The sequence below is a fragment of the Sapajus apella genome, unplaced genomic scaffold (assembly GCF_009761245.1).
Source record: "Sapajus apella isolate SASKATOON/1434 unplaced genomic scaffold, GSC_monkey_1.0 scaffold133, whole genome shotgun sequence".
NCBI classification, from domain to species: Eukaryota; Metazoa; Chordata; class Mammalia; order Primates; family Cebidae; genus Sapajus; species Sapajus apella.
Window position 1 is genome coordinate 941205 of NW_022437073.1, and position 26207 is coordinate 967411.

Consider the following 26207-nt stretch of genomic DNA (forward strand, 5'->3'; position numbering starts at 1 on the left):
TGTGTGTGTGTGTGTGTGTGTGTGTGTGTGTGTGTGTGTGTGTGTGTAGTCTTAGGATCAGAACTATATAGTTTGATTCTATAACCCTTCTTTATATTCTTCAGTTAGATTCCCAATTTTATTGGATCTCATGTTATCTTTCCTTTTTGTTTAAAGAGCATATCCTGTATAATAGTTTTCTCAGAAATATTGTATGGGAGGTAAATTTTTGTATCTGTTTTACCTGTATACTTACCTGAGAGGTTGCATTTTTGAATTACAGGTTGAGAATTTTTTTAAAAAGTATTTTGAAGGTGTTTCTGGTGGGAAACATAAAGATCCTCCTAGTTGGAGGAACAAATAAGCTTTCCTGGTTTTCAAAATCCTACCAAAGCACCCAGTGACAGTGAAACTGATGGTGGTAAGGATCCTGTCAGGTCCTCCTAGAAGCGTTTGGCCAGTCTCATGTGGGCCTACATGCTTTTTGGCCTGACCTCATGTTCAGGAAACTCTGGCTATGTGCTAAGTAACTGGTAACATCCCAACCTGTTGAGTACTTACTGCAGCCGGGTGAAGCTGCTCATCCCACTAGCATGCCTAGCCGTCAGACCTTCCTGATTTCTATTCCTACACTTTCTTGGATGGTAATGTGTTCCTCTCCCATTGGGATTGTATGGATGGAATTGAATGGTAAAGCTGATTCCTGGAGATTTTTTAGAAGTGCAACTTGAGACTCTAAGAGAATCCTCTGTCATGAAGACTCCATGATCCTGTAACTGTTGAGCTGGTATTCTTCCTGGGCCAGATGACCTGCTCTGGGATCTGGAGCTGCAGCACTTGTACCCATTCTTTAAAAGATTGCCTCTCGGAAGTTTTGTCCTTATTCTTTCTTCCCACTGGCCCTGTGCTTTGCATTTCTTTCCTTCTTTCGTTTTTTTGAGACGGAGTTTCATTCTTGTTGCCCAGGCTGGAGTGCAATGGCATGATCTCGGCTCACCACAACCTCCACTTCCTGGGTTCAAGCGATTCTCCTGTCTCAGCCTCCTGAGTAGATGGGATTACAGGCATGTGCCACCACACCCAGCTAATTTTGTATTTTTAGTAGAGACGGGGTTTTTCCATGTTGGTCAGGCTGGTCTCGAACTCCCGACCTTAGGTGTTCCACCCACCTTGGCCTCCCAAAGTGCTGGGATTACAGGCATGAGCCACCATGCCCAGCTCTTTATTTCTTTTTTAAACTCAGAGATGTGGTAGTGAGGTTCAGTCTTTTTACTCAGGACATGCCTACTGAGTCCCAGAGTTACCTGTCGAACCCAACGTAGGTGGCAGGGAGTGAGGAGGTATTGTGACTCAAATGTGACTGTGGAAGTAAATTTTTCATCAAACAAGAATTATAGTTTTAAATAGGGGTGGGGACTATTATGGCTGGTAGAGATTTTAGCAAATCCAAGCACTTTGATTTTTCAGTTGAGGAAAAGAGGCAAAATACATGCTTCACTGGTACAATGACAGTGTGCTGTGGCTTATATTTTAGAAAGAACATTGCATCTGAGGACAAGAAATCTAATTTTGAAATCATATTAGGTTATTAAGACTTTATGGGAGCTTGGGCAATATTCCTAACTTCTGTGAGTACGCCCTTTTTTCATTGATAAATTAAGGTACCAGTGCCTCCCCCTGCATCGGGGTTATTGAAGAGACTGGCGTGTTAAGATACTAGCACGGTACTTATATTTTTCAAACGATAAAGACTTATTTCAGAAGGGAACATCTAGTGAACACAGTCCTTTAAATCCTCTGAAAAGGGCTTGCATGCTTTTACTAGTGTTAAATGATTACTGTGTTAATAACTTACTGTATAGATATCCTAAAGTATTTTTATCTTGTATTTTTGTAAACAAGTTATGGAATTTGCACTGATGGCTCCTGGAGGTATCTAAAAACATACTTGTACCTCATCTGTGGGCTTTCTGTATGTGGCTATATTCCAATGCATGATTGTGTCTGCAGGAGAGAGTCTCCTCTGTTGTGGTCCATTGTAACAAACAGCTCCTTTTATATTCTACCACATCTATACCCATGCTTCTTTGATTGGGAATTTGACCTGTTGCCTGTTGAACTGGCAGATAGTCGAGAGTTCTTTTATGTAAGCTTTGACAATGCTGATTCACAGTAGCTATAGCTACTTAATCTATATTAAGATAACCTGTATTAAATGTATCTATATATGTAATCTATTAAGAAACCTAAATAAAGCCAAATTTGGACCTTTCTATGGTACATGCATTTTTTTTCCAGAATAACTTAGAAGACGATGAAGATGTGGAAATGAAAAATGGTATAACCCAGGGAGACAAACTACGTGCCTTAAAAAGTCAGAGACAGCCACGTACCTCACCAGCCTGTGCATTTAGGTAGATCTGTTTTACACAGTTCAATTCATAGTGTGCTTCTCTTTGTGAGTAGAACATTTGATCTTCTCTTCAATCTGTAATCTTCCCTTTTGAATATTGTTCTACAAATACCAAGTTTACTATTTTGTGCTGTTTATTAATTATTTTATCACTGTTGGGAGTAGCTAAAATTTAGAAGTTTATTGAAAGCAACTGCTGCACCTCAGTCTCTGGAATTCTACCTTAAGCTACAAAGCCGTTATCTCTAGGTCTCTGTCTCAAATTCTGTTTGGATTTCTCCCCTTCTCCTGTGAGCGAGTTTCTTGCCCTGTGTTGGATCCTCACAGGTATGCTGAGGCTTTTGTATTGAATCATAGATTGTAGAAAAGTATTGTATGCCAGTCTTTGGCAAACTAAACTAATTCTGCAGCTTTAGCTTCTAGTTTTGAAAATTGAATGAGCAATTCTTAACCTGTGCCTGTAAAGTTATAAACCATGTTGACTTTGAAGTCTCAAACTACTCACCAGCATCAATGATGGGACTTGAATTCCGATCACAACATTTGAAACCCTCTGATAGTTCAGATTGGGTTAAAAAAGGTTTTGGAATCAAAAAGTGCAAACATTTGTAAATATCATCAATTTTTAAAATTACAATATACTGGGTGGCAAGGCCTCAGTCCACAAAATAATATAATGGGAAGCAGCAAATTTTTTTTTCTTTGATTTATAAATAAGAGACACATATAGCAGAAGGCTGTTTTGCCAGTATGATAAACACCAAATAGATTCACAGGAAATTTAGTTTTCACGTGTAATCTGAGAGAATTATAGCTATGTACAGAGTTCCTGATCTAAGAAAAAAAGGTTCATGTTGCTCAACGATGAGGTTATCATTTTCTGCAGGATGCTGAGATAAAGGATGAAAGCCTGGTGCTTGGTAATCTAATATCCATTTGCAAGCTTTCTCCCATTTGCTAACTTAATATTTTTACTGGTTTGATACCATTTGATGTGCCTTATGGTCTTTGTGAAAACATGTGAGCCTGGTGATATATGAGCATCTGTCTTTGATTTCCACAGGTTGGATGATACGAAAGGACACCCAAGAGCAGTGTCCCAGCCTTTCAGGTACTGTCAATGAGGTTGAATGTCTAGTGGCTTATAAATATATGCTTCCTACAAAGAACTAAAACAGATTTAAAAGAGAAAAACAAACAAACCCATTCAAAAGTGGGCAAAGGATATGAACAGACACTTTTCAAAAGAAGACATATAAGTCAACAAACATGAAAAAATGCTCATCATCACTGGTCATTAGAGAAATGCAAATCAAAACTACATTGAGATACCATCTCATGCCAGTTAGAATGGGGATCATTAAAAAATCAGGAGACAACAGATGCTGGAAAGGATGTGGAGAAATAGGAACACTTTTACACTGTTGATGGGAGTGTAAATTAGTTCAACCATTGTGGAAGACAGTGTGGCGATTCCTCAAGGACCTAGAAATAGAAATCCCACTTGACCCAGCAATCCTGTTACTGAGTATATATCCAAAGGATTGTAAATTGTCTTATTATAAGGACACATGCACACATATGCTCATTGCAGCTCTGTTTACGATAGCAAAGACTTGGAACCAACCCAAATGCCCATCGATGATAGACTGGACAAGGAAAATGTGGCATATATACACCATGGAATATTATGCAGCCATAAAAAACGATGAGTTTGTGTCCTTTGTAGGGACATGGATGAATCTAGAAACCATCATTCTCAGCAAACTGACACAGGAACAGAAAATCAAACACCACATGTTCTCACTCATAGGCGGATGTTGAACAATGAGAACACATGGACACAGGGAGGGGAGCATCACACACTGAAGTCTGTGGTGGGGGACTAGGGGAGGAACAGTGGGGGGTAGGGAGTTGGGGAGGGATAACATGGGAGAAATGCCAGATATAGGTGATGGGGATGGAGGCAGTAAACCACATTGCCACGTATGTACCTATGCAACAATCCTGCATGTTCTGCACGAGTGTTTGTTTTTCTTGTAAATCTGTTTTAGTTCTTTGTAGATTTTGGATATAAGTCCTTTGTCAGATGGGTAGATTGCAAAAACTTTTTCCTGTTCTGTTGGTTGCCAGTTCACTCTAATGATTGTTTCTTTTGCTGTGCAGAAGCTCTGGAGTTTAATTAGATCCCATTTGTCTATTTTGGTTTTTGTTGCCAATGCTTTTGGTGTTTTACTCATGAAGTCCTTGCCTATGCCTATGTCCTGGATGGTTTTGCCTAGATTTTCTTCTAAGGTTTTTATGGTGTTAGGCCTTATGTTTCAGTCTTTAATCCATCTGGAGTTAATTTTAATGTAAGGTGTCAGGAAGGGGTCCAGTTTCTGCTTTCTGCACATGGCTAGCCAGTTTTCCCAACACCATTTATTAAACAGGGACTCCTTTCCCCGTTGCTTGTTTTTGTCAGGTTTGTAGATGTGTGGCATTGCCTCTGAGGCCTCTGTTCTGTTCCATTGGTTTGATACCAGTACCATGCTGTTTTGATTACTGTAGCCTTGTTGTAGAGTTTGAAGTAATGTAGCGTGATGCCTCCAGCTTTGTCCTTTTTGCTTAGAATTGACTTGGCTATGTGGGCTCTCTTTTGGTTCCATATGAAGTTTAAGGCATTTTTTTCCAGTTCTGTGAAGGAGGTCATTGGTAGCTTGATGGAGATAGCATTGAATCTGTAAATTACTTTGGGCAGTATGGCCATTTTCACGATATTGATTCTTCCTAACCATGAGCATGGAATATTTCTCCATCTGTTTGTGTCCTCTGTCATTTCCTTGAGCAGTGGTTTGTAGTTCTCATTGAAGAGGTCATTTACATCCTTTGTTAGTTGTATTCCTCGGTATTTTATTCTTGTGTAGCAATTGTGAATGGCAGTTCATTCTTGATTTGGCTGTCTTTAAGTTTGTTATGGTGTATAGGAATGCATGTGATTTTTGCACATTGATTTTGTTTCCTGAGATTTGCTGAAGTTGCTTATCAGTTTAAGGAGATTTTGGGCTAAGATGATAGGGTCTTCTAAATATATAATCATGTCGTCTGCAAATAGAGACAATTTGACTTCCTCCTTTCCTAATTGAGTACCCTTTATTTCTTTTTCTTGCCTGACTGCTCTGGCTAGAATTTCCAATAGTATATTGAATAGGAATGGTGAGACAGGGCATCCTTGTCTAGTGCCAGATTTCAAAGGAAATGCTTCTAGTTTTTGCCCATTCAGTATGATATTGGCTGTAGGTTTGTTGTAAATAGCTTTTATTGTTTTGAGATACAGTCTGTGAATATGTAGTTTATTGAGAGTTTTTAGCATAAAGTGCTATTGAATTTTGTCGAAGGCCTTCTCTGCATCTGTTGAGAGAATCATGTGGTTTTTGTCTTTGTTTCTGTTTATGTGGTGAATTATGTTTATAGACTTGTGTATGTTGAACCAGCCTTGCATCCCCGGGATGAAGCCTACTTGATCCTGATGAATAAGCTTTTTGATGTGCTGATGCAATTGGCTTACCAGTATTTTATTGAAGATTTTTTCATCTATGTTCATCATGGATATTGGCCTGAAGTTTTCTTTTCTTGTTGAGTGTCTGCTGGGTTTTGGTATCAGGATGATGTTTATCTCATAAAATAATTTGGGAAGGATTCCCTCTGTTTGGATTGTTTGGAATAGTTTCAGAAGGAGTGGTACCAGCTCCTCTTTGTATGTTTGCTAGAATTTGGCTGTGAACCCATCTGGACCTTGGCTTTTTTTGGTTGGTAAGCTATTAATTGCTGCCTCAACTTTAGCCCTTGTTATTGGTCTATTCAGGGTTTTGACTTCTTGCTGGTTTAGTCTTGGGAGGGTGTAAGTGTCCAGGAATTTATCCATTTCTTACAGGCTTACTGGTTTATGTGCATAGAGTAGTAATCGCTGATGGTAGTTTGTATTTCTGTGGAATTTGTGGTGATATCCCCTTTATCGTTTTTTATTGCATCTAATTGATTATTCTCTCATTTCTTTTTTATTAATCTGGCTAGTGGTCTGTCTATTTTGTTGATCTTTTCAAAAAACCAGCTCCTGGATTTATTGATTTTATGAAGGGTTTTTTGTGTCTCTGTCTCCTTCACTTCTGCTCTGATCTTAGTTATTTCTTGTCTTCTGCTAGATTTTGAGTTTTTTTGATTTTGCTTCTCTAGCTCTGTCAATTTTGATGATAAGATGTCGATTTTAGATCTTTCCTTGCTTCTCGTGGGGAATTTATTGCTGTAGATTTTCCTCTAGACACTGCTTTAAACGTATCCCAGAGATTTGGGTACATTTTGTCTTTGTTCTCATTGGTTTCGAAGAACATCTTTATTTCTATCTTCATTTCATTGTTTAGCCAGTCAACATTCAAGAACCAGTTGTTCATTTTCCATGAAGTTGTGCAGTTCTGAGTGAGTTTCTGAATTCTGAGTTCCAATTTGATTGCACCATTGTCTGAGAGACTGTTTATGATTTCAGTTCTTTTGCATTTGCTGAGGAGTGATTTACTTCCAATTATGTGGTCAGTTTTAGACTAGTTGTGATGTGGTGCTGAGAAGAATGTATACTCTGTGGATTTGGTGTGGAGAGTTCTGTAAATATCTATTAGGTCCTCTTGGTCCAGGTCTGAGTTCAGGTCCTGGATATCCTTGTTAATTTTCTGTCTCCTTGATCTGTCTAATATTGACAGTGGAGTGTTAAAGTCTCCCACTATTATTGTGTGGGAGTCTAAGTCTCTTTGTAGGTAATTAAGAACTTACTTTATGTATCTGAGTCCTCCTGTATTGGGTGTGTATATATTTAGGATCCTTAGCTCTTCTTGTTGTATTGATCCTTTTGTAATGCCCTTCTTTGTGTCTTTTGATCTTTGTTGGTTTAAAATCTATTTTATCAGAGACTAAAATTGCAACACCTGCTTTTTTTTTTGCTCTCCATTTGCTTGGTAAATCTTCCTCCATCCCTTTATTTTGAGCCTATGTTTGTCCTTGCATGTGAGATGGGTTTCCTGGATACAGCACACCGATAGGTTTTGACTTTTTATCCTATTTGCCAATCTGTGTCTTTTGATTGGGGCATTTAGCCCATTTACATTTAAGGTTAATATTGTTATGTGTGAATTTGATCCTGCCATTTTGATGCTAGCTGGTTGTTTTGCCCATAGTTGATGCAGTTTCTTCATTGTGTTGATGCTCTTTACCATTTGGTACTTTTTTGGAGTGGCTGGTGCTGGTTGTTCCTTTCTATATTTAGTGCTTCTTTCAGGAGCTCTGGTAAAGCAGGCCTGGTCGTCCTAAAATCTCTGAGCAATTGCTTGTTCATAAAGGATTTTCTTTCTCCTTTGCTTATGAAGCTTAATTTGGCTGGATATGAAATTCTAGGTTGAAAGTTCTTTTCTTTAAGGATGTTGAATATTGGCCCCCATTCTTTTCTGGCTGGTAGGGTTTCTGCTGAGAGATACCGCTGTGAGTCTGATGGGCTTCCCTTGGTAGGTAACCCGAAGTTTCTCTCTGCTGCCCTTAGCATTTTTTCCTTCATTTCAACCCTGGTGAATCGGACAATTATGTGCCTTGGGGTTGCTCTTCTTGAGGATTATCTCTGTGGTGTTCTCTGTATTTCCGGGACTTGAATATTGGCCTGCCTTGCTAGGTTGGGGAAGTTCTCCTGGATAATATCCTGAAGAATGTTTTCCAGCTTGGATTCATTCTCTCTGTCATATTCAGGTACACCTATCAAATGTAATTTGGTCTTTTCACATAATCCCATATTTCTTGGAGGCTTTGTTCATTTGTTTACTCTTTTCTCTAATCTTGCCTTCTCGTTTTATTTGATTGAGTTGATCTTCAATCTCTGATATCTTTCCTTCTGCTTGGTCGATTTAGCTATTGAAACTTGTGTATGCTTCCCAAAGTTCTTGTGTTGTGTTTTTCAGCTCCATCAATTCATTTATATTCCTCTCTAAGCTGTTTATTCTTGTTAGCATTTCATCAAACCTTTTTTCAAGGTTCTTAGTTTCTTTGCATTGGGTTAGAACATGATCTTTTAGCTCAGAGAAGTATCTTATTACCTACCTCCTGAAGCCTGTTTCTGTCAATTCATCCAATTCATTCTCCATCCAGTCTGTTCCCTTGCTGGTGAGGAGTTGTGATCCCTTGGAGGAGGAGAGGCATTCTGGTTTTGGGTGTTTTCATCTTTTGTGCTGGTTTCTTCCCATCTTTGTTGATTTATCTACCTGTGGTCTTTGTGGTTGGTGACTTTCAGATAGGGTCTCTGAGTGGACTTCCTTTTTGTTGCTGATGAAGTTATTTCTTTCTGTTTCTTAGTTTTCCTTCTAACAGTCAGGCCCCCCTACTGTAGGACTGCTGGAGGCCCACTCCAGACCCTGCTTGCCTGGGGATCACCTGTGGGAGCTGCAGAACAGTAAGGGTTGCTGCCAGTTTCTTCTCCTGTTATCTTTGTCCCAGAAGGATACCTGCCAGATGTCAGCCTGAGCTCTCCTTTATGAGGTGTCTCTTTGGTTATATAGGGGTTGGGGAGCTGCTTGAAGAGATAGTCTGTCCTTTATAGGAGCTCAAGTGTTGAGCTGTGAGCTCTGTTGTTCCATTCAGAGCTGCTGGGCAGGTATGTTTATGTCTGCTACAGCGGAATCCATAACTGCCTTTTTTTCCCAGGTGCTTTGTCCCAGGAAAGTAGGGGTTTATTTGTAAGTTCTTGTCATTCTGCTGCCTTTTTTCAGAGATGCCTTGCCCAGTAAGGATGTAGTCTAGTCACAGTCTGCAGGCAGAGGTGTTGCTGAGCTGCCGTGGGCTCTACCTAGCTGCTATGTGAACTTCCTTGCAGTTTTGTTTATAGGGGTATAGTTAGAACTGCCTTGGTAACGGTGGACTGTCTCTGTAATGGCGGACGGCCTCCGTAATGGCGGATTGCTTTGGTATTGGCAGACTGCCTTGGTAATGGTGGATTGCTTCGGTAATGGCGGACTGCCTCAGTAATAATGGACTGCCTGGGTAGTGGTGGACTGCCTCGGTCATGGCGGATGCCCTTCCACCCACAGAGCTGGGTCCAGCTGTGCTTTCTGTGAAACTCTCAATCCAGAGCGTTTTAGATTGCTGGTCTTTGTGGGGGTGGAACCAGCCAAGCCAGATCACCTGGCTCCCTGTTTCAGCCCCCTTTTTTTCAGTTGAATGGGCGACTGTCTCCCCTGCGTTCCAGTCGCCAGTTGAAACGGTGCCTGGATTTGTGTGAGTTTTTGTGTGGAGACCCACTGTGCTGGCTGAAACAGCTGCACTGGAGACTTGTGGTGCTTTTCCGCCCAGGAATCTCCTGGTCCATGGGCAGTAAAAATTCCTTTGGAAATGTGGCAATCACTCACCCTCTGTATTTTCACTGGGAACTGCAATCCAGAGCTTTCCTATTTGGCCATCTTGGATCCTCCCTCTGTAGAGCTCCAATTGTTTTCATTTTTATTGGTCCCCTTCCCTCTTTATTTTCCCATCCAGCATGTGTTTTTTCCCCTCCTTTATTTTCTAATTTTTTTCCTCTATCTTCTATTTGAGGAGGAAACACTAGTTTTGTTCTCTGGAAAAATATCCCCTGAAAACTTCTGGAGTGGTACCATGATCTGGTGTGGCGAGTTGTTTGGCCAAGAGTGTTGATGAAATAGGGGAAGGAAGTGCTTCACCTGCTGGTACTTACGCATTCTTAGGTTTAGGACTGTTTAGTGGGGGCAGTTCTAAGAGGACTCAAGCTTCCAGAGCTTCTGGAGAGGCTTGAATTGCTTCTTTGTACAACTTTTCCCATTTTTGTTTTGGAGGCCAAACATGACGGTGGATGATGAAGGAAAGAGTCTACACGTAAATAAACTTTTCTCCAGCAGAGAGGAAAACAGAGTTTAGTTACATTAAATGATTTATCTAGAATCAAACAGATTTGGTATTAAGATTATGAATGGGCCCTGGCTATCAAGATTTAAGTCAATTTTTCCTTTTTGTCCACTTGGCAAATATTTATTGAGCACCTGCTCTGAGTCCAGCATTGTGCTAACCACTGGGAATTGAAATGAGAGATAAGCCTTTGTCCTCAAGGAGCTTATATCAAGTAAAGGAAATAGACAAATAGTAGATGATAAAATATGATATAAGAGCTACGATTTACTATGAGAATATATAATGAAACACATATTGCTTGGGAACTCAGAGAAGGCTTGCTTCGTGAAGTAACAGCTGACTGGACCATTAAAGGCTAAGTATGATAGGAGTGGGTCAAATGGACATGGAAGAGAAGAGGAGAGGAAGGGAAGGAGGTGAGAAAATGCCCTGGCAGGGACAGTAGCCTATGCAAACTGGTCAGAAGTGTGGATGCTACCCATTCAGGGAACTCAAGGCATTTTTTTATGTAGCTGGAATAGAGATGTCCAATGGGAAAGTGGAAAGAAGGACCTGTCCAGATTTTGGAGGGGTTGTATAAGCCAAGACAAAGAGTTTATTTATGCTTATGGGCACAGAGGAAAGATGAAATGATTTAAACAGTCAAGTGACACGATTCTCTTTTTAGATTTCACTGGAGGCTATTCACAATTTGAATTGTTTAGGAATAAGATTAAAAGATGCCCCTTGTAGTCAAGAATAAGAAATAAAGATGGCTTCACTTAGGGTAGTTGCAGGGGGGAAAGGAGAGGATGGATTTGAACTATAAGAAGTGGAATCTAAGGTTGTACTGAGGAATGAATACCAGTGGCGAAAAAGGGCAGTACCAAGGAAGACAGGATCATGACTAAGAGCAGGACTTTGACTCCTGGGTTTTAGTCTGAACTCTGCTATTCACTAACTGAGTGACTGGATGAGGAACTTTTCCTCTGTGCTTGTTTCCTTGCTTGTAAAGTAAGGACAGCAATATTAGCCACCTCATGGGGTTGTTGGGAGGATGAGCTGAGCTGACGTCTTTAAGGTTCTCAGAATGGCACCTGGCAGAGTTAGGCGCTGTGTCAGTGTTGGCTGCTGCTGCTGTCATCACTATTAGGACCTGTCATGATATCGTTAAGATTTATTAATTTATCTTGTCCTAGTTAGTTGCTGAATGTCTAAGATAAGACTACTTTATCATGGCATTTTGCCATTTTTCTCCACAAAGATTAAGTTCTTCCCCGCAAGGATCTGCACCTACTCTGAAGACATCAAAAGTGGCACTGTCCCCTTCAGCGACAGCCAAGAGGATCAACAGAACTTCTTTGTCTTCAGGCACCACTGTAAGAAGGTAATTTTTCTCTTCCTCTTCCAAGGTGCTGGCTGAAGGTAAAGGAAGCTTGCAGCTGTAGAGTTTGGCTGTAGTTTTGTCAGAGGAGAGGACAAGGGAGAAGATGAGAAACCACAGAAGACCCTGTGATCTTCTGGGGCTTCATTCTGGTCCTGCAAGGCAGGAGACAAGGCTGTGGAGGGAATGGGGTAGAGCATGCTCTTCTTCCAGTGAGTCTGCAGCTGGCTTAGTGTGATCTAGGAAATGGAGTTCAGTTGCATATATAAATGATATTGTCATTTCTCAGCTGAGACATATAGGCAGGGGAGAACTAACCAAAATGGGTGGGGAGGTTTGATGTAGTCATGTGATTGAATATGTACTTAAGTCTGCTTTTAACTCTCGCCTTTTATGGCCATTTTCCTTTGCTTCCCACCCCAGAGTAAATAAAATTCCCAGGTGTTCTATTTCGAGATCTATAGTCAAAGTGTTTTAGCGAATTTCTTGGGTCCTAGTTAACTGCTTTTGACAAAGGAATGTGATATGTATAATTCAGGGCTACATATTATCATAATATCAAGGGTGATGAAGAAGCCATCCTGCCATCATTCACATTGATCAGAATTGTCTTCATCCTGTTCCTCTAATGTCATGAGTATGTGTTTTAGAAACATGAGTTGTGTGTAAGTATGCACTGTTGTCTGTTTTTTCCCTCCTCATTTGTGTTTTCCATTCAGCTTTTCAATAAACTCCCGGCTAGCCAGTTCTCTAGGGAACTTGAATGCTGCAACAGATGATCCAGAGAACAAAAAGACCTCCTCATCCTCTAAGGTCGGTTTCACAGCCAGCCCGTTTACCAACCTCTTGAATGGCAGCTCCCAGCCGACTACCAGAAATTACCCTGAGCTCAACAACAATCAGTACAACAGAAGCAGCAACAGCAGTGGGGGCAACCTGAACAGCCCCCCGGGCCCCCAAAGCGCCAAGACAGAGGAGCACACCACCATCCTTCAACCCCCCTACACTGGGCTTTCTTCTTCTTCAGCAAGATTCCTGAGCCGTTCTATCCCTGTAAGTTCACAGATACCACCTGTTGGTCCTCAGAACCCCGAATGCAACTTCTGTGCCTTGCCTCCCCAGCCCAGGCTGCCACCGAAGAAATTTAATAGCACCAAGGAAGCCTTCTGAGCGATGCCTTCCCTCTGTGCTGTGACACTGTCTATGCATTACATTCTGCTGGCTCCCCTTCAAGTAAACACCAAGTTTCAACTGGGTTTCCTTCCTTCCTTCTTTTTCTTCCTACCCCCAACTCCTTTTTAAGTAGTTTCTCTCAAAAGGGAAATAGCTTTCATTTTATTTATCATGGACGTTGTTGACTTCAGTTACTTTTCAGTTATGTTTTGAAGTCACTCTGAATATCTGGTGCTAAGCCAGGAGCTGATTCATACAGTGGATAGCATTTGCTATGTGTGTGCTGGTTTGGGGAATTATGGTTTTTTCCACGTCACATATCAGTGAATGAATTTTGGAGTACTGAAATGTGGAAGGTGCTGAATGAACAGTATCTTCCTAGAACTAAGCATCAGGCCCTTGAATATTTCACCTCCTGCAAGAAACTGAGCCAGAATAAGTGGCAAGTGAGAGATGTTTAGAAGAAGGGCTTATAGGGAGATACCTGGGATGCAAGGGGAGGAGCAAGCAGAGTATCAGGAACATGTTTAAAAGTGGCCAGCACTCTTCTAGAGAAAGGAGGGAAGACCTCCAGACACATTTTACCAGTGAGATCTCTATTTAGGCTACCAACCTCTCCTTAACAATCAACATTACCTGGAAAGGTAAACACTGTTGGTTAACTCCTATTATGAATTACTTTAATCACATGTTTTAATTGCCTCTAGGGGTACTGAGATCTATAGGAATGTGAGTTTTGACTTGAGAGGAAGAAGGACAAATAGGCAGGAGAAATCAATCCTAGGTATTAAGGAAATGTGAAGCATGGTTCACAACACTGATTGTACTCAGGGCAGGAGCAAACCCCAGGTGTCCCGGAAAGCTCTGGCCTGGCATCCCTTCAAACTTGCTATTCTTGAAGCTTTTCCTCAGCCATCATTCAGGGAATGGCTGCTTCTGTAGAGAAGAGGAGAGGTGGGAAGGTGCTGGTGGCAGTGTGCTGTGTATGGTGCACTCAGCAAAACAGGAGGCCCATGGTTCATCCTTAATGGCATGTACTTTCTTTAGTTGGCAGTTTAGACACCATGAGAATGGGCCAGGCTCAGTGGCTCACCCCTGTAATACCAGCACTTTGGGAGGCCAAGGCTGGTGGATCACCTGAGGTGAGGAGTTCGAGACCATCCTGGCCAACATGGTAAAACCTCTTGTCTACTAAAAATACAAAATTAGCTGGGCATGGTGGCGCACACCTGTAATCTCAGCTACTCGAGAGACTCAGGAAGGAGAATCCCTTAGAACCTGGGAGGTGGAGGTTGCAGTGAGCCGAGATTGCACCACAGCACTTCATGGCGCTCTGTCTCAAAAAAAGAAACCATAAGGATGTTTTCTAACACGAGAAGGCTGTGTGTGTGTGTGTGTGTGTGTGTGTGTGTATGCACGCATGTGTGTTCATGTGCAGGTGCATTAGATTCATTACCACTCCTATCCCTACCTCAGACCTCTTTTAAAATTTTTTCCCACTCTGTCCACTCTCAACCCATTCCCGAGGAGGAGCCTAGCATGTCTGATTTTCCCAGTCCGATTTTATGATTTTCCCGGTCCAATTTCATGCCTATGAACCACCATGCTTGGCCTTGGTATTAGTTTAGATTCCTTTACAGATAAGGGTCCCAGGAAACTGCCAGCCCATCTACCCCTTAATCTGATTCTGATCCCACTATATAAATTGAGTGTATAGGTATCATAAAAACTGAAATCCATGTAACTAAGGATTAGATGTAAAAAGATAATGTATTAAATTTTTGTAACTATATTTATAAATCATATACTTCCCAGCAGGCATTGAGTTTAGTCAGTGATTTCACATACTGATTGTGGATCAGCCTCTTCGTTTGGATCAGAATGCAGATCTTTCCATCGTCAGAAAAAGTGCTAGAGATATATAGATAATCATACAATCATGTGGTGCCTAATAATATTTGGTTAATAACAGGCCACATATACAACGGTGGTCCCATAAGATTATAATGGAGCTGAAAAATTCCTGTTGCCTAGTGATGTTGTAGTCTTCGTAGGGTTATAACTGGAGTACTCATGTGTTTGTGGTGATGTTGTTATAAACAGAACTGCTGTGCTGCCAGCCATATAAAAGTCTAGCAATACAGTTATGTGCAGTGCATAATACTTGATAACAAATAACTGTAAGTGGCTTATATATTTACTGTACTATACTTCATGTCATTATTTTAGAGCATACGCCTTTCCTTATTAAGAAAGCTGGCCCCGCTGGCCAGCAGGGGCCTGACTGCACATGGCTTTGTGGTAAATCTTGCATTTTTTACCAATTGGAGCAGGGACAGATCATAGATTTCTGATTTTATGTAAAATTTTGCCTAATACATTAAAGCGGTCATTTAAAAAAAAAAAAAGAGAGAGATCCAAGATGGCTGATCACTAGCAGCTTGGGAATGTAGCTCCCACTGAAAGAGCAGAGAACGAGAGGACGCCACACTTTCAGATCAATTTTTGTTGCTCACCCACCAGGAGATTCCCAGCGGAGGAGCCCCACGTGTCGCCAGCGCGACTCTTGAGGCCGGTGAGGCAGTTTTGCCGCTGCCTTGGTGTGGCGGTTCTTGGTGCAGAGTCAGAAAAGCACCATCAATCTTAAAGCCGCCGTTTTGGCCGGCGCAGTGGGTTGCTCGGATTCTAGTGCCGGGAATCAACAAGTTGGACGTCCATTCAGAAACCCAACTATAAAGACGGTAATTATAAAGACCACAGATGGATAAATCTATAAAGCAGGGAAGAAAACAGCCTAAAAAAGGCTGAGAATACCCAAACTCAGAACGCCTCTCCCTCTACAGGGGATCACAGTTCCGCATCAGCAACAGAACAAGGCCCGATGGAGAAAGACTGTGTTCCATTAACAGATGCAGGCTTTAAAAAGTGGATGATAAGAAACTTCTGGGAATTAAAAGTACTTGTTCTAACCCAATACAAAGAAACTAAGAACTTTGAAAAAAGGTTTGACGAAATGTTAAAAATAACACACAATTTAGAGGGGAATATAAGTGAATTAATGGAGCTGAAAAATACAACACGAGAGCTTCACAAACTATGTACAAGTTTTAACAGCCGAATTGATCAAGCAGAAGAAAAGATATTAGAGGTCGAAGACCAACTTCATGAAATAAAACAAAAAGACAAGATTAGAGAAAAAAGGATAAAAAAGAATGAGCAAAGTCTCCAAGAAATATGGGACTATGTGAAAAGACCTAATCTACGTTTGATAGGTGTACCTGAATGTGACGAAGAGAATCAATCCAAGCTGGAAAATACGCTTCAGGATATTATTCAGGAAAACTTTCCCAACCTAGCAAGGCAGGACAATATTCAACTCCAGGTAATACACAGAACACCACAAAGATATTCCTCAAGAAGATCAACCTCAAGGCACATAATCGCCAGATTCACCAGGGTTGAAATGAAAGAGAAAATACTGAGGGCAGCCAGAGAGAAAGGTCAGGTTACCCATAAAGGGAAGCCCATCAGACTCACAGCAGATCTCTCAGCAGAAACCCTACAAGACAGAAGAGAGTGGGGGCCAATATTCAACATCCTTAAAGAAAAGAACTTTCAACCCAGAATTTTACATCCAGCCAAACTAAGCTTCATAAGCGAAGGAAAAATAAAATCTTTTGTGAACAAGCAAGCACTCAGAGATTTCATCACCACCAGGCCTGCTTTACAAGAGCTTCTGAAAGAACCACTACAAATAGAAAGGAACAACCAGTATCAGCCTTTCTAAAAAATGCCAAAAAATAAAGAATATCAACATAATTAAGAAATTGCATCAATTAATGGGCAAAACAGCCAGCCAACATTAAATGACAGCATCAAAGTCATATATATTGTTATTAATTCTAAATTTAAATTGACTAAATCCCCCAATCCAAAGACACAGATGGGCAAAAAAAGCCAAGACCCATTGGTATGCTACATCCAGATCCATCTCACATGCAAGGATACACAAAGACTCAAAACAAAGGGATGGAGAAAAATTTACCAACCAAATGGAGAGCAAAAATAAATAGAAAGCAGGAGTTGCAAATTTTGCTGATAAAATAGACTTCAAAGCAACAAAGATCCATAGAAGCAAAGAAGGATATTACATAAAGATAAAAGGATCAATGTAACAAGAAGAGCTAAAGATCCTAAACGTATATGCACCCAATACAGAAATACCCAGATATATAAGACTTATAAAGAGACTTGGACTCCCACACAATAATAGTGGGAGACTTACAGATCAATGAGACAGAAAGTTAACATCGATATTCAGGACTTGAACTCAGATCCGGAACAAGTAGACTTAATTAACATTCATAGAGCTCTCCACTTTAAATACACAAAATATACACTCTTATCAGTACTACATCACACGTATTTACAGGTTTAAATGAAATATTGGTTGGCTGCTTGTTAATTATTTTCTTCCCTCGTTTTTTTTTTTAATTTCTCTATTATTAAACATAATTACAGGCATACCCATTTTTAGACTGCATTTTAACCCCGGGCAGAAAAGCCACACCCCTGTTCTCTCTCCCTCTTCCTCTTCCTCTTTCTTCCTTTCCTTTATTCTTTTTTTTTCTTTTTCTTTCTTTCTCTCTTTCTTCCAAAAAAAAAAAGAAAGAAAAAGTTAACTGTAAGCCTCAGGCAGGCCCTTCAGGAGATATTCTGGAAGAAGGCATTGTTATTATAAGAAATGACAAGTCCATGTGTTACTGCCCCTGAAGACTTTCCAATGGGACAAGATGTGGAGGTGGAAGACAGTGATATGGATAATCCTGAACTGGTGTAGGCCTAGGCTAATGTGTGTTTCTGTGTCTTCATTTTAAACACAAAATTCAGAAAGTAAAGACAATACTAAAAATGTTTAAAATAGAAAAAAATATAAGAATGTAAAAGAAAATATTTTTGGCCGGGCGCGGTGGCTCAAGCCTGTAATCCCAGCACTTTGGGAGGCTGAGGCGGGTGGATCACGAGGTCAAGAGATCGAGACCATCCTGGTCAACACGGTGAAACCCCGTCTCTACTAAAAATACAAAAAATTAGCTGGGCATGGTGGCGCATGCCTGTAATCCCAGCTACTCAGGAGGCTGAGGCAGGAGAATTGCCTGAACCTAGGAGGCGGAGGTTGCGGTGAGCCGAGATCGCGCCATTGCATTCCAGCCTGGGTAACAAGAGTGAAACTCCGTCTCAAAAAAAAAAAAAAAAAAAATTTTGTACAGTATACGTACAGTATTTTAAACTAAGTATTCCAAGTGATTGGGAGTTGATAAAAAATTAAAAAATCATAAACTAAGTGTTATTACAAAAGAATTGAAGGTTAAAAATTAAAGTTTATAAAATAAAATGTTACAGTAAGCTAAGGTCAATTGATTATTGATGAAAGAAAAAATTTTAATGTAGATTTAATATAGCTTAAGTGTACAGTGCTTATAAAGTCTACAGTAGAGTTCAGTAATGTCCTAGGCCTTCACATTCCATCACTGCCAACCCACTGACCACCCCAGAGCACCTTCCAGTCCTGCAAGCTCCATCCATGGTAAGTGCCAGGTGTACAATTTGTAAATCTTTTATACCATATTTTTACTGTATCCTTTGTATGTTTAGACACATGTACTTACCATTGTGTTATAGTTGCCTACAATATTCCGTACAATAACATGCCATACAAGTTTGCAGCCTAGAGGCAAAATAGGCTATACCATTTAGCCCAGGTATGTAGCAGGCTCTGCCATCTAGGTTTGTGTAAGTGCACTCTATCATGTGCACATAACGATGAAATTGCCTAAGGATACATTCCCAGAGTGTATCCTTGTCATTAAGTGACACATGACTATATAAATACCTTGCAGATTACACGTGTACAGGTATTGTGTAATCCACATTTATAGCTGAATGCCAGCAGCATTGGTAGCTTGACAAGAATAATGTTCTACTTTTTTGTTTTCCTTTTTGCTGGTAGAATCATGGGAGTATTCTTTAGACAATTGTTGATCTCCCCTAATGATGTTTATATAACTTGCTTTGGGCCTTGTTCCATATTTTTTTATTTCTTTTCACTTCTCCTCATCCCTCTTCTGGTGAGAATAGAGTGATTTTTAAATAATTGAATTTAAAGTAATAGTGTGGGCAGTTGCTGCTACTTTCCTTCTCTGCCCTCCTAAATTTATCATCTTATTGTAAAGAAAAACATTTATAAATAGAATTATCAGCACAACAACATTTTCCGCCCTGTCACCCTCCCTGGAAGTAAGAAGCAGCAGGTCTTTGTAGCAGACCCTCCCCCCTTTAACTTTGCCTAGAAAACCTCCTGTGAGAGGGAAAGTTCCAAGTCCTACCTCTGCTGATGTGGTCCAAAAGCTAAACTATGGTGGAAATTCCCACTTTGTGTGGAATAAGATTGGAGGTTATGGGTTATTTTTGTTTATGGTCCACTGCAGCTTGTCTAATTATACTGGGTTTATTGTCTAAATAAGATCATCCTTCTAGTTCTAGCACTTCTGAAGATGTGAGATTAGGAGCCTTGGAGAACTAGGAAAATCACTTAATAAAAAGGTTTGAAGATTCTTAGGTAGGAAAATGAAGTCTGCATGACAATATCCTCCCAGAACCTTTAAGAAAGACCCAGAAACTCTTAAGGGATGGGGTGATGGGTGTTTAGAGGGAATCTAATATTTTAAAAGCTACAATTAGCATCTCTTTTGAAAGCTGCAATTGCTCACTCACTTTTTGCAGCAGTTCAGCCCCCAGAAAAATGTAAAAATGATTTCCTTATTCTGTCATTAAATCATTTAACACAGAAAACAAGAACAAATGTTAAGGATTCCTTCTGGTTGTGACAGAATGCTGAGGAACAGTCAGATTTTATTTTTATTAATTTGTCCTCTTTTGCTAGTCTTGCAGTCTCTACTGCCCTGTGCGATGCATACACAAGGTTACATTTTGTTGACCCACTTACTGTAAAAAATGAGTTTCACTCCTTGACACTCAGAGGAGTTTTCAAATGCTTAAGAAATGAGGGACATGTGATTATGGTGTAGGTGGGGTGGAAGTATTTTATTAAATTGAAATTACTTGTGGTATCTGCCTTGAATATTTGCTATGCTTTATTTTTATGACACTTAATCACTGGATTACTAGTCATCTACATTGACCTTACCTGACCCTCAAAGCTGAGTTAGGTCATGGTGCTTCTCCCATAAGCCTCCCTACATCCCATCTTGGTCTAAATCACAATACTTTTTTTTCACTCTGAATTCACATCATCCGCTAGACTATATGCTTTGTGAGGGCAGGGATGGAGCCTCTGGTTTTCATAGTTATATGCCCTGTGCATGGCATATATTAGGTACTCATTAAGTATTTGTTGATTGGATAAAAGGATGGATGGATGTTTAAATGAAAGAATGCGCTATAGCTTTAATAATAAAACTATACAAAAAAGTAAAAGTTATTATAGCCTATGATAAGCTTTGTTATGCACTCTTCTGTCTTCAGACATTTTCAGGGATATTCTCACGGTGAAGGTTGTAGGTAATGTCAATGGTGCCATTCATTGTCTCTTGAAATTTTTCCTTTCTTCTCCATTCAGTTGCTTCCTCATCCCTGTTGTGTTTGAGTCTTTTATAATCTTCCTAACTTGTCTCTTTCCACCTTTAATACCTACTTTAAATTAGGGTTGGCACACTTTTCCTGTAAAGGGCCAGGCAGTCAAGATTTTTAGCTTTGTGTCCCAACTATTCAACTCAACACATAAACGAAAGGTGTGGCTGTGTTAAATAAAACTTCATTAACAAAAATAGGTGGTGGGTTGCATTTGGATAGTGACCTGCAGTTTGCCAACCCTTGCTTCAAAGCATTGCCAGAGAATAGATATAGATTTCAACATCTGATTTCCCTGTTCAGAAAAGACCAGTGGTCCCTTAGTGCTAGAACATAAATACTGACTTTCTTTGCTGAGCTTTCAGGCCCTCTGTATTGCATTTCTGTATTGTATTTTTGTGCCAGCATTTACCCTGCTTGTTCTCTTGTCCTCTTCACCTACTGTGTTCATGCCTACTGCTAGTCTTTAGGAAGCCCTTTCTTGGAAGCCCCCTGATCTCCTTACCAATTTCTCATCTTTAAATAAAGACATATATTACCTTCCGTGTCCTCTGTGAAGCTCTCCCCAGTAAGTTGAATCCACCCTATAATTAGTACTTTATTTTATTGTGCGTGCTATTACATAATGAACATCTATATTCATTTACGTATTGTCTGTGTATATAAGAATTGTCTCCAAATTTTAAACTTCCTTTTGCAGACATTTCAAAAAGTTCTTTTATAGTTCATGGTTTCTAACACATTACTGGTCACAGGAGGGAATTACAAATTAAAACCCTCATTTGGTTGAATGTTGAAAGCAAAATGGAAATGAAATATTGTGTGCTTCCTACTTTACCTTAGCATTCTTATATGACAGTTGAAGTTGGCTTACATATAGTTCCCTTTTCTAGTGATAGTAGCTATTTTTATACTCAGCTGGTTAATGCTGCTCTTTGGTTATGAAGACTGTGTGGATGTTTTCCATCTCAAATTTGACCAATGTAAGAACAACCTTGGTGGCCTATGAACAGGTTAAGTTCTTTTGTTTATAACATCAGGCAGAATATATACGTATTTTAAGGAGTTACTGGTCTTTAAAGTAGGGCCTGGAATAAGATCAAAATATTGGAGTCTAGCTTTATAAAATAACCAGTTTGATGAAAATCTACTGAGTGATTGGCACTGCACTAAAGCATGGTTCATTTTTACTTTGGAAAAATGTTAGTGCTGACAGTGATAAACTACTTTTTGATTGTTTGAATATCCATTCACAGTAAAGTTCTAATACTTTCCAGTGGTATGTGATAGTGTTTCCTGATGTAAACTTGATGTCTTTTCCCTCTGCCTAGTCTCCATTTTAAAAATTGGTCATCTTGTCCTGATTTTAGATTTGATGCTTTTATTAGTCTGCTTTTATTGCTATTAAGAAATACCTGAGTCTGGGTAATTTATAAATAAAAAAGATTTATTTGGCTCACAAATAAATTCCTGTGAGTCCTCAGGAAGCTAACAATTATGGTGGAAGGCAAAGGGGGGACACACGGATCACATGGCAAGAGGGAACAAGAGACAGGGAGGATGTGCCAGGCTGTTTTAAACCACCAGATCCATGTGAATTCATAGAGTGAGAACTCCCTCGTGACTGGGAGGATGGTACCAAGCCATTCATGAAGCATCCACTCCCATGACCCAAGCACCTCCCACTAGGCCCACCTCCAACATTGGAGTCACATTTCAACAGGACAGTTGGAGGGGATAAAACATCCAAACCGTATCAATATTTATTCATTTATTAATTCATATTAATATTAACATTAAATATTAACTACGTGTTAATATTTACTACAGTTAACGATTAGGACTAGCTTTCTAACCTTCTGTTGTATATTTAAGTTGCTGTGGTTTTTCGTCTTTCCTCTTTGTTGTGGCATTGCTTTAGATTTGATGTAATTTTTCAGCTAAGGGATATTAACTGTATTATATCAAGAACATGAGCTCAATTTCAGTATTGAACCACATCTTTGGCATTCATTCAACATTGAGATTTTTTTTTCCCTTCCCAAGGGGACGTGAGACTGTTTACTTGAGAAAGCATCAAATCGTTACAAGGTCAGCATGGTTCAGACAATGCCTTTAAATTTGCATATAAGCTATTTATATGTTTGCAGTATTTGCACATATATATGTGAAACTATTATTTAAGTTTCCAGTGTTAAATAGTGGTTTATGTTCTGTATAAAGCCTGTCAGCTATTTTTGACTCTCTATTTGAAAAGACTTGAAAACATTAAACTTGCTTTAAGTGATAAGGTTGATCAGAAATATATAATAGGTAAGAATTAATATATTCTCTGTGTATTAGAGTTGTGAATTGCCTTGGTTGATTAGCTTAATTTTATACTTTGTTTCTTATGTAGTGTCAATACTACTACTAGGTCAATAGGAAAGAGTCTTATTTTAATCTGTGTCTTATTTTTTGGTTAGGAGTAAAAGAAAGCAAGTGCTTTTTATATTCCTATAAAAGCTGGCTGGGTGCAATGGCTCACACTATAATCCTAGCACTCTAGGAGGCTAAGGCAGGAGGATCACTTGAGGTCAGGAGTTTGAGACCAGCCTGGGCAATACAGAGAGACCCCATTAAAAAATGAAATTAAATGAAATGGAAGCTTATCCAATTAATAAAGTTATAGCTAATATTTATGTAAGTGTCTACCATGAGCCCAGTATTTTTTGGTAGAGCAAGGTAAGACAAAGACATACAAGCCATTGTCCTCCGTTAAAAACTTCATGCGGGAATCTTTTGTTGAAAATGATTTGCTCTTTCTGTTTTGCACTGCTGCCAGAAACCACTTAAAATACTAGTTTCCTAATGTAAGCCTTTGTTTAATAGCTTTTGTGGTCGAAGAATAAAACTAATTATTATAAGGTTTTTTTCTTGAAAGTCTACAGTTTCACCATAATATAGCTAGATACAGATTCATTATAATTTATCTTGCTTGGCGTCAGTGTGTACTTTCAATCTTAGGGCTGCTTTTTTAGTTATGGAAAATTCTCAGCCTTCATTCTCTTTTTTTGTAGAGACAGTGTCTTGCTATGTTGCCCAGGTTGGTCTTGAACTCCTGTCCTCAAGTGATCTTCCTGCCTTGGCCACCCAAGTTGCTGGGATTATAGGCTTGAGCCACCACTGCCAGCTCCACTATCTTTTTGGATATTGCTTTGCTGCCTTTCCTCTTACTTTCTCCTTTTGCAGTAACTCCCAAACTTCTTTTTTTTTCTTTGAGATAGAGTCTCACTGTGTTACCAAGGCTGGAGTGCAGTGGCACAGTCTTGGTTCACTACAACCTCCACCTTCCAGGTTCAAGCAATTCTCCTGCCTCAGCTTCCTGAGTAGCTGGGACTACAGGTGCCTGCCACCACGCCCACCTAATTTTTGCATTTTTAGTATGAATGGGGTTTTGCCCTGTTGGCCAGGCTGGTCTTGTACTCCTGACCTCAGGTGATCTGCCCACATTGGCCTCCCAAAGTGCTGGGATTACAGGAATGAGTCTGGGATTACAGGAATGTACCTGGCCAATAGCCCCTAGACTTATATTGGAGCCTTTCCATCTGTCCTCAATATTTCTTACATTCTGTTTTATATTTTCAGTTCCTAAGGTCTGGCTGTATTCTGATTGAATACAGCTATTTTTCAATTCATGAATTTTCTTTAATGTGTCCATTCCACTGACCTTTGATTTCAGGGGCTATATCTTTCTTTTCCAGCATTTCTAATTTTTTCCATCTGTTCTAATTTGGGCCCCTGTTTTTGTTTTGTGGCTTCTTACTCTTTTGTTGTATATTTTTTATTTTTTCACCTGGAGGATAAGGCATTTGTATTGCTCTCAGCCTGTGAGTTTGCCTTGTGGTTGCAGACTTTGTCAGTCCTTATAATGTTCATTTTCCTTGTGTGTTAGGAAATTTTAGTTGGTAAATTCACATTGGATGGGAGTTTTTGTGTGATGCCTCTCTCTCTGTTTTTCCCTCCTCATCTGCTAGCCTTCTTGTCCACACTACCTGATAATGTAGGCCTTTCAGTCTAGAAACAGACCTTAGTGACCCAGGCTCCCGTCTCTTGGTGAGCTCCTCCAGGCTTGCATCTCAGACAGGGATGTGACTCCCCCTCAGCCCTGACCGGAGGGCATTGGTCCCAACTTCTCTCAGCCTCCTTCCCCATGTGGGAGAGCCTGACTCCAGCCCTCATTTCACACCAGGGGCTTTCGACCTGTGTGCCCACAGGAATGCAACATCTGGCTACCTCTGCCGGCTTCCAGCTGTGTAGCCAGAGTCCCACCACTGTCTTGATTGTTTCTGGGCCACAAAAATGTTGACCTTACTTTTAATTCTTGCTGTGCCTTTTCTTTCTTCTTCATCTTTAAAAAATGTTTAATACATGCATACAGAGGGTAGTTTGGAACGTACTATCTTGATATGAAGTAGGTCCAGTCTCTGCAGCTTGCCCATCAGTGCCTTTTCAGCCTTCAGCAACCAGCTTTCCAAACTCATTTCCCTCCACTCCTGAGCATGAACCTTCTGCTTCTGCCAGGCAGTTTCTTATGCACTTGAATGTGTGCGGCTCCTCCTACCTCTGTGCTTTTCTTACGTGCTATGTCCTCAGCTTGGTCTCCCTTCCTCCCTCCCATTGCCTCTCAGCTCCTTTCCATCAGGAGTTGGCCTAAGTCCAACCACCTCCTCTGTGTAGACTTTCTTAACCTCACGAGACCAATGTAATCATGATGTTTTCTGAAGTCATTCTGTCTGTATTCATTATGGGCCTTCCTTATCCCTCTCTCTGATGAGAGTCACCTATCTTGTGCATGTGGGCCTTGAATCCCCACTGAATTCCTTGGTTAATTTGAGGTTAGAAAATATTTTTTATTTTTGATATCTCCAAAGCATCTAGCATTGGGCTATGCTTACCTGTTTGATTGTGGGTATATTCAGTCCATACTTGCATCTTTTCTTTTTCTTTTTTTTTTTTGTTGTTATTATACTTTAAGTTCTGGGATACATGTGCAGAACCTGCAGGTTTGTTACGTAGTTATACGTGTGCCCTGGTGGTTTGCTGCACCCATCACCCCTTCATCTACATTAGCTATTTCTCCTAATGCCATCCCACTCCTAGTCCCCTACCCCCTGACAGGCCCTGGGGTGTGATGTTTCCCTCCCTGTGTCCATGTGTTCTCATTGTTCAGCTCCCACTTATGAGTGAGAACGTGCAGTGTTTCGTTTTCTGTTCTTATGTTAGTTTGCTGAAAATGATGGTTTCCAGCCTCATCCATGTCCCTGCCAGGACATGAAATCATCCTTTTTTATAGCTGCATTGTATTCCATGGTGTATATGTACATTTTTTTATCTAGTCTATCATTGATGGGCACTTGGGTAGTTCCAAGTTTTTGTTATTGTGAACAGTGCCGCAGTAAACATACATATGCATGTGTCTTTATAATAGAATGATTTATAATCCTTTGGGCATATACCCAGTAATGGGATTGCTGGGCCACCTTTTCCAATATTGTGTAGATCGTTTGTTTCTTCCAAAAATTTAAATTTTACTCTGTGTGCATGTGTGTGTCAGAGCTTTAACTTAGAAAGTCATGTTTTTATTGCAACTCCCTCTTACACACAGATACACATAGATGTGGATGTGCATGCACGTGCAAACAAGCACAGATACCACATGTACAT

At 40.1% G+C, this 26207-nt stretch overlaps 1 protein-coding gene across 9 annotated transcripts in view; it reads left to right on the forward strand.

Annotated features, from left to right (window-relative positions):
• The window catches only part of CDC14A (cell division cycle 14A), a 183884-nt gene that overhangs the window by 147165 nt on the left and 10512 nt on the right, over positions 1 to 26207 (forward strand). For 3 of the 9 annotated variants that reach the window (XM_032262942.1, XM_032262943.1, XM_032262944.1), the window contains 4 exons: positions 2278 to 2393; positions 3456 to 3503; positions 11559 to 11681; positions 12398 to 12848. In XM_032262942.1, the coding sequence (XP_032118833.1) occupies positions 2278 to 2393; positions 3456 to 3503; positions 11559 to 11681; positions 12398 to 12848 (738 nt within the window). Of the gene's footprint in view, positions 1 to 2277; positions 2394 to 3455; positions 3504 to 11558; positions 11682 to 12397; positions 12934 to 20944; positions 21039 to 26207 lie in introns of those variants that run through there. The other 6 variants (XM_032262938.1, XM_032262945.1, XM_032262941.1 and 3 more) reach the window with 4 other exon arrangements.